Source organism: Hylobates moloch, unplaced genomic scaffold (genome assembly GCF_009828535.3).
Source record: "Hylobates moloch isolate HMO894 unplaced genomic scaffold, HMol_V3 SCAFFOLD_19, whole genome shotgun sequence".
Classification (NCBI taxonomy): Eukaryota; Metazoa; Chordata; class Mammalia; order Primates; family Hylobatidae; genus Hylobates; species Hylobates moloch.
Genome location: NW_026652294.1, coordinates 16116144 through 16128989, shown reverse-complemented (window position 1 = coordinate 16128989; position 12846 = coordinate 16116144). Strand labels below are relative to the sequence as shown.

Below are 12846 nucleotides of genomic sequence, written 5' to 3'. Positions count from 1 at the left end.
TCCCTGGTCCCGCGTTTTCATGAACAGGTGGGGCGGTGTAGAGGGACATCGCAAGCTTCCCCTTAACATTTTATCTTTCCATTCAGAGAGAGCCACAAGGGAAGCGCTAATGGAAACAGACATGGGCAGGGCGGGAGAAGGGAGGCATTTCACAAGGCGCTAAGTAACTAATAATAGATGTTGTTCATTGAGCCTTCTCTACCTGCTTTCACTGCTTGGTGCTTCTCAAGCAAGGCACAGATGAGGAAACAAGCACAGAGAGGTTAAGGAACTTGCTTAAGGCTGCACAGGGCTTCAAAGCTGGTGTAGCAGCGGGTGAAGGCAGGCTGGCCTGCGTTCCAAGCCTTCGCAAGTTAACCTTGGTTTGAGTTTCCAGATCTGTAGAATGGGAGTAAGGTTAAGCCTTACTCTTTAGGGCCACGGAGAGGGTTAAACGGGTGAATACATGTGCGTACTCTTAGATGTTGGTGGTTCCTTTTTTTTTTTTTTTCTTTTGAGACGGAGTCTCGCTCTGTCGCCCAGGCTGGAGTGCGGTGGCGCGATCTCCGCTCACTGCAAGCTCCGCCTCCCGGGTTCACGCCATTCTCCTGCCTCAGCCTCTCCGAGTAGCTGGGACTACAGGCGCCCGCCACCACGCCTGGCTAATTTTTTGTATTTTTAGTAGAGACGGGGTTTCACCGTGGTCTCGACCTCCTGACCTCGTGATCCGCCCGCCTCGGCCTCCCAAAGTGCTGGGATTACAAGCGTGAGCCACCGCGCCCGGCCTCCTTTTTTTTTTTTAAGATGCGGTCTTGCTCTGTCACCCAGGCTGCTGGAGTGCAGTGGTGTGATCATAGCTCACTGCAGTCTCAAACTCCTGAGATCAAGCGATCCTCCCACCTTAGCCTCTCTAGTAGCTGGGATTATGGATGCGTCACCATGCCCAGCTGATTAAAAGAAAAAAATTTTTGTAGTGACGCGGTCTTGAGGCCTCGCTGTGTTGCCCAGGCTGGTCTCGGACTCCTGAGCTCAAGCAATCCTCCTGTCTCAGCCTCCCAAAGTGTTGGGATTGCAGGCGTGAGCCACTGCACCCGGCCTGATGTTGGTCATTCTTATTAAATGGCTCAGGCTACACCCAGGTTCTTTTTCTGGCATCTGAAGTGAGTGTGACTCATCTGTCATGTAACTGGGCTCAGACATCTGGATGTGGGTGCCTGCCTGCTCCCACCTGAGTAGAACAGTGAAGGGAGAGTTCATCCTTGGTTTCCAAGGTGAAGCTGAGTATCCCATAGGGGTTGGAACAGCGAGGCACTTGGGTGCCCTCTCTCCAGCCTCCTCATGGGTTTACTTGCACCAGGAGGGGAAAGGGTAAGTGGCAATTGGCCAAGTACTCTGAGAGGAAGTGGGGATTTGGGCCTTTTTTCAAGTGGTGGGAAGAAGATGGGGTATGGGGATGCTCCTGGAGAATTTGATACAGGCTCAGGCGTTGCTACAGGACAGGAGCCCCCACCACCACCTTCCTCCCCTGCAACACGACCTAGTGCAAGTCCTGGAGATTCCTCTCCTCTCTCCCCATATCTCTCTGCCAGGCCCTCGTGGCCCCTGAGCATCCAGACCCCAGCCCTCTTCCCAGTGGCAGGACTGGATCGGTGGCTGTTACCTGCAGACACGAAGAAGATGCCGGCACTCAGGATGATGTTGTGTCGAGTTTTGTAGAACTCGCTGGCTGCGATGCAAAGGCCACCCATGAAAAGCAGAATCACACTCAGAATTGGGAAAATGCTCGAGGCCCTCACGGCCCCTGTGGAACACAGAGGGTCAGGAAGAAAGAGAACGGCATGGCTGTGAGACTGAGGCACACAGAGGCAGGTGGGAGAGCAGCCCTGAGGCGCTGGGGGTTTATGGACACAGCCTTAGAGAAGAGGTTGCTTTGCAATCCTAAGGAGGGAGAGATAGCGAGCAGGCCACTGCCCAGCTCACAGCCCTGCAGGAGCTCCCCACTGCCTCCAGGGCCAAACTGCAGCACACTGTCAGGCACACAGGGCCCTGTGTGACTTGGCCTCTGCCCACTTCCAGCTCCCACGGCTCCCAGTCCTCATGTTCTCTCTTGTCCCACCACATCAAACTTCCCACAACATGTCATTTCATGCTGCTGACTTTTGAAATACAGAGCTTCCAACTGGAATGTCTTTCCTATTCTTCACTCAGCAAACTCTTCTTCATCCCTCAAAACCCAGTTTGAAGTCCCCTCTTCTGTAAAGCCTTCCCTGACTTCCTTAGGCAAAGTTATGAGCTCCCTCGTTTGCGCTTTGGGGCCCTTGGGCACATTGAGAGGCAGTGTGGTATAGTGGTTAGGTGCAACCACATGGGTTGGATTTGAGTCTGGCTGCAGCATTTATTAGCTGTGCAATAAAAAAAGTATCTCACCTCTGTGTGCCTCAGTTTCCTCATCTGTAAGGCAGGGATGGTAATAATGCCAAGCTCCTAAGATTGTTGTGAGGATTAAATGAGTTGATTCAGGCAATGCACTTAGATAAGTTTCTGGTGTCTATAATAAACATTCAATGCATGATATTATAATAAATATTTGTGTATACATATGCTTCCACCATGAACCACGGGGTCATGAGACAAGGACTGTGGCTTTACACAGAAAAAGTTTCTTGTCTTTATCCTCTCTGTCCAACGACACAGTAGGCTGCCAATAGAAGCTCATTAAGTGAATAAATGTGGGGTCATGGTCCAGAAGGAAGGAACAGGCACATTGCAAAGAAAACAAAGTAAGAAGAGAAACCCTTCTGGATAGGGACTGACAAACAGGACTGGAGAAGAAAAGAATATGGTAATGAAAAGGGAGAAACAGAAGGTGAGGGCCAGGGCTCCTACAGTTGGGGGTGGATGGGAGAAAAGAGGGGCAGGCGGCTAAGGGCAGAGTTTGGGGCTACATGTGTTTGTGGGGGGAGCAGCACCTGAATGAGGACCCAGAGGTGTTGGGGAGCTCTTCACAAAGTGTCCTTGCGAAGTAAAACATTTTTTTCGTGTCCAAATTCGAATAGGCAGTGAGTGACCTCAGGACCCAGCTCCATGTCCTGGGAGCCATGGGCCAGGCAGGAGGCAGAGCCGGCTTGAGGCAGGGGTGAGGGAAAATATGTCTTCTTTATTATTATTATTTTTTGAGATGGAGTCTCCCCATCACCCAGGCTGGAGTGCAGTTGTCCGATCTCGGCTCACTGCAACCTCTGCCTCCTGGGTTCAAGTGATTCTCCCGCCTCAGCCTCCCAAGTAGCTGGGATTACAGGCATGCGCCACCATGCCCAGCTAATTTTTGTACTTTTAGTAGAGACGGGGTTTCACTATGTTGGCCAGGCTGGTCTCAAACTCCTGACCTCATGATCTGCCCACCTTGGCCTCCCAAAGTGCTGGGATTACAGGCGTGAGCCACCGTGCCCGGCCAAAGATGTCTTCTTTAAGTGTTGCTTAAGTGGTTTCTAAGGAAGTTCAGTCCTGATAATTACAGGGCCCTTTGTCCAAGCCCAGGGACTGGTCAGGGAGGTTGGTTTTGGAGGGGAAGGTGTCAGGAGTGGAGCTTTCTCTTATCCCCATCCCCGTCCCCACCCCTTTGGGTGGCAGTGTGTTCAAGAAGGATCTGTGAGAAGAGAATTTCTCTATACAGAACTGTAGGGATTTTTCTTTTTCTTTTTTAAAATTTATTTTTATTTTTATTTTTTTGAGATGGAGTCTTGCTCTGTTGCCCAGGCTGGAGTGCAGTGGTGTGATCTCGGCTCACTGCAGCCTCCACCTCCCGGGTTCAAGCGATTCTCCTGCCTCAGCTTCCCAAGTAGCTGGGACTACAGGTGTGCGCCATCACACCTGACTAGTTTTTGTATTTTTAGTAGAGATGGGGTTTCACTATTTTGGCCAGGCTGGTCCTGAACTCCTGACCTCAAGTGATTTGCCCGCCTCGGCCTCCCAAAGTGTTGGGATTACAGGTGTTAAAAGGGGATTTTAGGCAGTTTGCTGAGATGTGTGTGATGGAAAAACTCTTCTTCTGTCCCCGCCATGGATCTGCAGCATAGTCTACACAGCTCACGAATGGGTGAGTGGGTTATTTCGGGGGGACTTGAAGAAGGGCAGAGCTCTTGGGGCAAAACCAAGCTGCATATAGGGAAGCAGGGGTGGGAGGATGGGGGCTGGGGGTGGCTGGGCTACTCTGCAGCCTCAGCACCCTCCTTCTCTTGGGCGGGATGGGGCTGCTCCCTCCACAGACCCCAGGGAGGTGTTCTCTCCTTGCAAATCATTGCTAAGACAACACGCTGTATCCCTAACCTGATCCCCCAGCCCAAACACACCCACATCCACACCCACGCGTGACAGACATGCATGACTTAAAAGCCACCTTAACTCTCATCTTTATAAGCACATGAGGATGGTGACAGCTTATTGAAAACCCAGGAGAAGAGACAGAATATTTGTTAAGCACCCATTCGGTGTTCGGTCTTGAGCAGGTACCTAACATATGTGATATAATTTCATCCTCATAACAGTCCGGCAGGGTGTGTTTTTTTGCCCCAATTTACAGACAAGAAACCTGAGGTTCAGAGAGCAAAACTCCCCTGCCACCCAGCTAGTGAACCAGGATTCATATCCAGACCAGCTCAACTTTTGGAGCACCCCGTAGTCTCCCTATGTGGCTTCCAAGGAGCCCAGGAAGGGTGGGTGCCACAGGGCCTGGAGAACGGGGTTTGGGTCCCAGCTGTGCCACTCACTTACTGTGTGGCTAAGGCAGGTGGCTCACCTCCTCTGTTTTTCTCCTGTGTAACATGGGGTATGGACCCTTAGGTGGTCTCTTTTTGTTTGTTTTAGAGACACAGTCCTGCTCTATACTCCAGGCTGGAGTGCAGTGGCACGATCTTGACTCACTGCAACCTCCGTCTTCGGGGTTCAAGCAATTCTCCTGCCTCAGCCTCCCAAGTAGCTGGGATTATAGGCACCAGCCACCATGCCAGGCTAATTTTTGTATTTTTAGTAGAGATGGGTTTTTGCCATGTTGGCCAGGCTGGTCTCAAACTCCTGACCTCAGGTGATCCACCTGGCCTCCCAAAGTGCTGGGATTACAGGCCTGAGCCACCGTGCCCGGCCATTAGATAGTTTCTAATAGCTCTGCCCTTTCCATGTGGACATGGTCCTGGCCAGCCACAAAGGGGAATGACAGAAGAAAGAAGGAAAGAAAGAAAGAGGTCGGTGTGGCTTCCAAGGCGCAGCAGCAGCAGCTCAGAGGAACAGGCAGAAGAAAGGCTGTGGCCTTCCCCCTCCAAGAAAGTGGGCTCTTATTACCCACAGGATGCCTGCAGGTGGCCGACCCAATTGTGCCCTCACAGCAAATGGACTCACAGCAGCCCAGGGCTTGATTTTTCCAGTTGAGCCCCATCTGCTGTGGGAACCCGGATGCCCCAGCTCAGCCTTCCTGCCAGCAGGGGGAGGGAGCGTCGGCAGCAGAGGGAGCTGGGATGCATGCGTGTGTGCAGCCAGAGGCCAGGCATGTGTGGACAAGATGGGGGCGGCAGGAGAGGAGGGAGGGGTCTGCTGGGTTGCAGCCAGCAAAGAGCAATGTGGAGGAATCAGAACGGCTTCAGAAGCCACCAAGGCAGCATATGACATGCTCTAAATAATGACCACCAGTGGGGAATACAAACAGAAGCCTCTTTGGCACAGCAGAGCCAGCCCCAAGCTCTGGCCTTTCTTGGAAGAGGCCCCTTTGCCCAGAAAGAAGGCAACAGGCCAGGGGCGGTGGCTCACGCCTGTAATCCCAGCACTTTGGGAGGCCGAGGTGGGTGGATCACCTGAGGTCAGGAGTTCAAGACCAGCCTGGCTAACATGGTTTCACCATGTCTCTACTGAAAAAAATACAAAAATTAGCCGGGCATGGTGGTGCGTGCCAGTAGTCCCAGCTACTGGGGGCGCTGAGGCAGCAGGATCACTTCAACTTGGGAGGCGGAGGTTGCAGTGAGCTGAGATCGGGCCACTGCACCCCAGCCTGGGCAACAGAGCAAGACTCCATCTCAAAAAAAAAAAAAAAAGCAACAGTGGGCAACCAGCACCATGCTTAGGCCACTAGCCTTGGCAGGGCCCAGATCCAGGTGGGCAGGAAGCTGGTTTAGGAGCAAGCGAGGACTCCTACATTGGAGAAGTTTCTTGAAGGAGGTATTTCTGGTTGGATAGTGTCACAAACGGAATGGGGATTTTGGAGTTAGTCACACTTGACTTTGAATCCTGGCTTTGTCACTTATCAACAGTGTGACCCTTGGGCAAGGGTCATTACTGCTCTGAGCCTCAGTTTCCCCATCCTGTGAAATGGGAATAGTAAAAATAACCTTTAGCTTATAGGAATATTGTAAGGCCTTGCTGCTGCAAGTGTGGCCTGAGACCCAGCAGCATTGGCATCTGGTTAGAAAGGCAGCCCTGCCAGGCGTGGTGGCTCATGCCTGTAATCCCAGCACTTTGGGACGCCGAGGTGAGCGGATCACCTGAGGTCAGGAGTTCGAGACCAACCTGGCCAGCATGGCGAAACCTTGCTTCTACTAAAAATACAAAAATTAGCCGGGCGTGATGGTAAGCGCCTGTAATCTCAGCTACTTGGGAGGCTGAGGCAGGAGAACCGCTTGAACCCGGGAGGCGGATGTTGCAGCGAGGTTCCATCTCAGAAAAAAAGAAAAAAGAAATGCCGCCCCTCAGCTCTTTACCCCGAGTCATAATCTGCATTTTAATGAGATCCCCAGAGCAAGATTTGCATGCATATGAAAGTTTGAGAAGTGCTGTTATAAGAATTAAATTGGGGCTGGGCTCGGTGGCTCACACCTGTAATCCCAGCACTTTGGGAGGCCGAGGTGGGTGGATCACTTGAGGTCAGGAGTTCAAGACCAGCCTAGCCAATATGACGAAACCCCGTCTCTACTAAAAATGAAAAAATTAGCTGGGCATGGTGGTGCACACCTGTAGCCCCAGTTACTCGGGGGGGCTGAGGCAGGAGGATCGCTTGAACACGGGAGGCAGAGGTTGCAGTGAGCCAAGATCTCACCACTGCACTCCAGCCTGGGCGTCACAGCAAGATTCTGTAAAAAAAAAAAAAAAAAAAAAAAAAGAGAATTAAATTGGGTCCTACCTTTTACTGTGTCTCACACTGGAAGGTGAACAGTAAAAGGTAGCAATTTTTATTTCTGAGGTCCCTCTTCCCAAAACATCAGTCCAGACATAACTTCCCTATAAACTGTCCTGACTTCCTACAAAGCCAAGTGTGGTCTTGTTGCCAAAATCTATCACAAGAGTCAGGAAATATCTGATTTATTTAATGAACAAATATTTACTGGTCTCCTATGAGTAAGCATATGGCACTTCACATTACGTGCCAACATTTATGGAGCCCCTCCCCTGTACCAGGCCTTGTTCTAAGAGTGGTGTAAACCTCATACCAGCCCCATGAAGCCATGGGCTTTGGCTTCAAGGAGATTACACACACCTAAAGCTGACATTGGCAAACTTGTTCTGTGAAGGGAAAGACAGCAAATATTTTCATCTTTGCTGGCCATATGGTCTCAGTTGCAATTTCTTAACTTTGCAGTTGTAGCACATAAACAGCCATAAACAATATGTAAACAAATGAACGTGGTTGGCTTCCAATAAAACTTTATTTACAAAATCACTTTGGGAGGCCGAGGGGGCTGGATCACCTGAGGTCAGGAGTTGGAGACCAGCATGGCCAACATGGCGAAACCCCATCTCTACTAAAAATACAAAAATTAACCGGGTGTGGTGGTGCATGCCTGTAGTCCCAGCTACTCGGGAGCCCGAGGCAGGAGAATCGCTTGAACCCAGGAGGCAGAAGTTGCAGTGAGCTGAGATCAAGCCACTGCACTCCAGCCTGGGCAGTGGGTGACAGAGTGAGTGAGACTCCACCTCAAAAAAAAAAAAAAAAAAAAAAGGCCGGGCGCGGTGGCTCAAGCCTGTAATCCCAGCACTTTGGGAGGCCGAGGCGGGCGGATCACGAGGTCAGGAGATCGAGACCATCCTGGCTAACACGGTGAAACCCCGTCTCTACTAAAAATACAAAAAAAATTAGCCGGGCGTGGTGGCGGGTGCCTGTAATCCCAGCTACTCGGGAGGCTGAGGCAGGAGAATGGCGTGAACCCGGGAGGCGGAGCTTGCAGTGAGCCGAGATCGCGCCAGTGCACTCCAGCCTGGGGGACAGAGAAAGACTCCGTCTCAAAAAAAAAAAAAAAAAAAAAAAAAAAAAAAAAAATCATGTGATGGGCTGGATGGGCTGGATTTGGCCTGCTAGTCATACTTGGCCAGCTATGGCCAAGAGTATACTCTGTATTGGGGAAAAGGCCACATGGTCCAGAGCAGGGAGATACTTTGCTCTAGGCTAGCTGTGAATCCAGTGAGCAAATATGGACTGAGTGCCCACCACTGTGCCAGGCCTGGTCTTGGCATGAGAGACATGAGGGGTGCAAAACAGGCCTGGTTCCTGTCTTTCTAGAGCTTATACTCTCATGAAGGACATGTATGCCATCAGATAATCACACAGCCTGGATAACGTGCTATGAAAGAAAAGTACCTGTATGGCACCATGAGGGTACGTGACAGGCTAATATCACATGTAGACAACTAATGTCCACAGAGAGCTTAGAGTATGCCGAGGACTGTTTTGAACACTGCACATACATTTGTTAGTTCTCATTACAACTCTATGAAGTAAGTACTTTATATTATTTTTATTTTTAAAATTTATTTTAGTTCTACTTATTACATTATCTTAAGCAGCATATAATAATATGGCCTCTGAAATGTGATAGACCTGGATTCAAATCGAATGCTTTTATTTTTTAATTTTTAATTATTATTATTTTTTTTGAGACAGAGTCTCGCTCTGTCGCCCAGGCTGGAGAGCAGTGGCGTGATCTCAGCTCACTGTAACCTCTGCCTCCTGGGTTTGAGTGATTCTTGTGTCTCAGCCTCCCAAGTAGCTGAGGTTACAGGCCATGTGCCATCACATCTGGCTAATTTTTGTATTTTTAGTAGAGACGGGGTTTCACCATGTTGGCCAGCCTGGTCTTGAACTTCTGGCCTCAAATGATATGCCTGCCTCAGCCTCCCAAAGTGCCGGGAGTATAGGCATGAGCCACCACACATGGCCTGAATAAGTACTTTAATTATCCCCACTATACAGAGACCAAACTGAAGCAAGGAGAGGTTAAGCCATTTGTTCAAGGTTTGTGAATCCAGGCAGTCTGACTCTAGGGTCTGTGCGTCTAACCACTGCATTCCCTTCTTTTCAGGCTGTACACTTTGCTGCCCTTCAAAGAATCCTCTGAGCTTATGTGGGGATCAGGATGGGTCTCCCTGAGGAAGTGGTGGTAGAGCTGACCTCTGGCGAATAAGGAGCAGCTAATTAGGCACAATGAAGGCAGGGCTGTGGGAGAGAAAGCAGCAGGAGCTGGAGGTGGAGGAGGCATGGCTCGTTCAGAGACCTGGAAGAAGGCTGGATCACGAGGAGCCAGTGGAGGAGTGTGGGGAGCACCTAAGGAGAGGAGGCAGGCGGGTCCGGGCCACGTGGGGCCTCATGGGTTGAGCTAAAGAGCTTAGCTTTATCCCGAGAGCAATGGGAAACTTTAAAGGGCTTAGAACAGGCAGGGCTGTCATGATCTGATTTGCATCTTAAGAAGCAAACGGATTACGAAGGGGTCAAGGGTGGCTCCAGGGAAGCGGTGAGAAGGCTACTGCAGCTGATCAGAGAGGAGTGATGTCGGTGGTACTGGCATCTTGGTACTTGGTACTTGGCGGTACTGGTACTTGGGCCAGGGTAGGTACAAAGGGCATGGACAGAGGCAGATGTGTTTGAGAGATGTTTAGAGGTGAATTGAAGCTTGATGGATGGATATGGGTAGTGAAGAGGGTGGCATTGAGGATAACTTCTAGGTTTCAGACTTGCCAGCTGGGTGGAAAAAACCACTTAGAGGCACTGGGAGAGGACCCAGCCTAGCAGTGAGTAGAGAGTAGGGGAGGAGGCTGGGTGCAGTGGCTCACGCCTGTAATCCCAGCACTTTGGAAGGCTGAGGCTGGTGGATCACCTGAGGTCAGGAGTTCGAAACCAGCCTGGCCGACATGGTGAAACCCCATCTCTACTAAAAAAATACAAAATTAGCCAGGGGTGGTGGCGCATCCCTGTAAACCCAGCTACTTGGGAGGCTGAGGCAGGAGAATCACTTGAACCTGGGAGGTGGAGGTTGCCGTGTGCCGAAATTGCACCATTGCACTCCAGCCTGGGCGACAGGAGCAGAACTCTGTCTCAACAAAACAAAATAAAACAAACAAACAAAAAAAGAGAGTAGAGGAGGAAGATCAAAAGGTTTGGCTTTGGACATGCTGAGTTTGAGATGCCTTGGGGATGTGCACATAGAGTGTGGGTGGGGCAGTTGGGTGTGCAGATGCGGAGCACAGGGGTGCCGTCTGGGTTGAAGCTATCTCACAGACACACAGAAGAGCTTGCCCATGGATGAGGAGAGGCTTAGGACTGAGGCTTGGGGAGCCCCAATGGTTAGTGACCGTCTCAAGAAGACCTTGGGCAAATAATAGTGTTCCTTGGCCCCATTTCCTTTTCTGTAAAATGGAGATGAAAATCTTAACTCCGTCTACCTTAACGGGTTACAAGGATTAAGCAGGAAGAGGAATGTGGACGCTTTAGAAAATACAGGATGTCAGTGAACTATGAGCAATTTATTATTTTCTATGAGGGTGACAGAAATAAAGAGTATCCTAAGTGCCCAGGAGGCAAGTGACATCTTGCCTTCTGGAACGGGTAGCCTGAGCTATCCATTCTTTGCAAATCTGCTTTTTGGCCAAACTCCCTAGACAAATCATCTTGTGATCTTGTGCCTCGGTGGGCCCCAGCCTCTGTGGCCATCACGCTGTGACATGGTGCTTCATGGTGGGCATAGCCGGAGGCCGGGCCAGACAGGGCACTCAGGGCCCCGAGGCTTGCTCACTGTGTCTGGCAGCGGAAGAGGGTGGGCTGGTGGTCAGTGAGGGTGGGGATGTGACAACGGGGGGAGGTCAGGAGACCTGGGCCTGCTGTGCACTCTTTGCCTGGCTCTCCACGGGACCTGAGCGTGTGCTATCCCTTCTCTGGCCTCAGATCTGCACTCTGATGAGGTTGGAGTAGATGATCTCTAAGGCCCCGTCCCTCATTGATGGTCCTGTGCCCATCAAGACCTCTCCCCAGGGCCCACGCAGCCAGGCCATGCTGCTGCCTTACCTGTTCCCTGTGCGAGTAATGACCTTGAATCAAAATAGTCACCGTAATCAGGTATGTAGGGGGAGGGTTCCTTATTTTCTGTACCTGGTGTTAAGCTCTTATCCCATCTGGGATTTGACTCATCATTAGGAGGAATTAGGGTCATTAGCATCAATCCGCATTAGGGGATACAGTCTACAGTCACAGACCTGCACAGACCTGCTGGGTTGCAAGGAGCTTTCTAGTCTCTTGGGCATCTCTTCCGATCTTCTCCTTCCATGCTGTGCTGGCTGGTGTAGCCAATGGCCATGAGAAGGGATGCGTTTCAAAAAATGCCTGTGTGATGCATGTTTATAGCAGTACAATTTGCAATTGCAAAAATGTGGAACCAACCCAAATACCTGTCCATCAATGAGTGGATAAAGACTGTGGTATACATATGATGGAATACTACCCAGCAATAAAAAGGAATGAACTGATGGCATTTGCAGCAACCTGGGTGAGATTGGAGACTATTATTCTAAGTGAAGTGACTCAGGAATGGAAAACCAAACATTGTATGTTCTCACTCATAAGTGGGAGCTAACCTATGAGGATACAAAGGCATAAGAATGATAGAATGGACTCTGGGGATTCAGGGGGAAAGGGTGGGGAGAGGGTGAGGTATAAAAGCCTACAAATTGGGTTCAGTGTATGCTGCTTGGGTGATGGGTGCACCACAATCTCACAAATCACCACTAAAGAACTAACTCATGTAACCAAACACCACATGTTCCCCAACAACCTCTGGAAATAAAAAAAAAACAAACAAAAAACCCCAAAATGCCTCTGTGTGTGCGTGTGTGTGTGTGTGTATGTGTGTGTATGTGTATGTGTGTGTGTGTGAGAGAGAGAGAGTCAGAAAGAGCCCAAAGAAGAAAGAGGAGAACAAAGATGGTGGGTGAGAAGGAGAAAGAGAAGTCAGATGCTATGGTTTGGAGCATGGGTTCCAGATGCAGCCTGCTTGGGGTCTCCTCCCGGACCCCCCACTGGCTGTGTAGCCTCTGTGCCTTGCCTTTCCCATCTGTGTGATGGGGACACTGGTCATCTCACCCTCATAGGGTGGTTGTGAAGATGAATTAAGATAATGTTTCAAGTGTCAGGCCTGGCACATCGTCAAGTGTTCAATGAACGTGTGCTATATATAATAGCACATGAAAAGCATTTTGGGAGCCCAGAGAGCTAACTTGGGGAGTACCATCTGTGCAGGATGCCGGTTACGTCCCTGCTTCCTGCTGTCAGTAGAGATTGGTGACCAGTCGCATAGGCTCAGGAGAAAGGCTGCCGGAGTCCATCTTCCTAGCTGTGACCTGGTCCCCCGGGGGCCTCTGCTGCCCCCTCTGCCATATGGAGATCACAAGCACACTTAGCTCACAGGGTGCTATGAGGAGTAACTGAGTACACACACTTGAAGCAATGAGAATAATGTCTGGTATACGAGGAGCACCAGCAAATCATAGTCATCATTCCAGCGGAGCAAATTGTTGCTGTCTCTCACCGGGCTTCGGGTTACTGAGGCTGCTGTTTATTAAAGTGCGGGT

The 12846-nt window shown here is 50.4% G+C and overlaps 1 protein-coding gene across 1 annotated transcript in view; it reads right to left on the bottom strand.

Moving 5' to 3' along the window:
- Positions 1-12846, bottom strand: part of CACNG2 (calcium voltage-gated channel auxiliary subunit gamma 2) — a 141841-nt gene that overhangs the window by 4109 nt on the left and 124886 nt on the right. The window contains exon 3 of the mRNA XM_032138022.3: positions 1640-1780. Coding sequence (XP_031993913.1) covers positions 1640-1780 — 141 coding nt within the window. The remainder of the gene's footprint in view (positions 1-1639; positions 1781-12846) is intronic.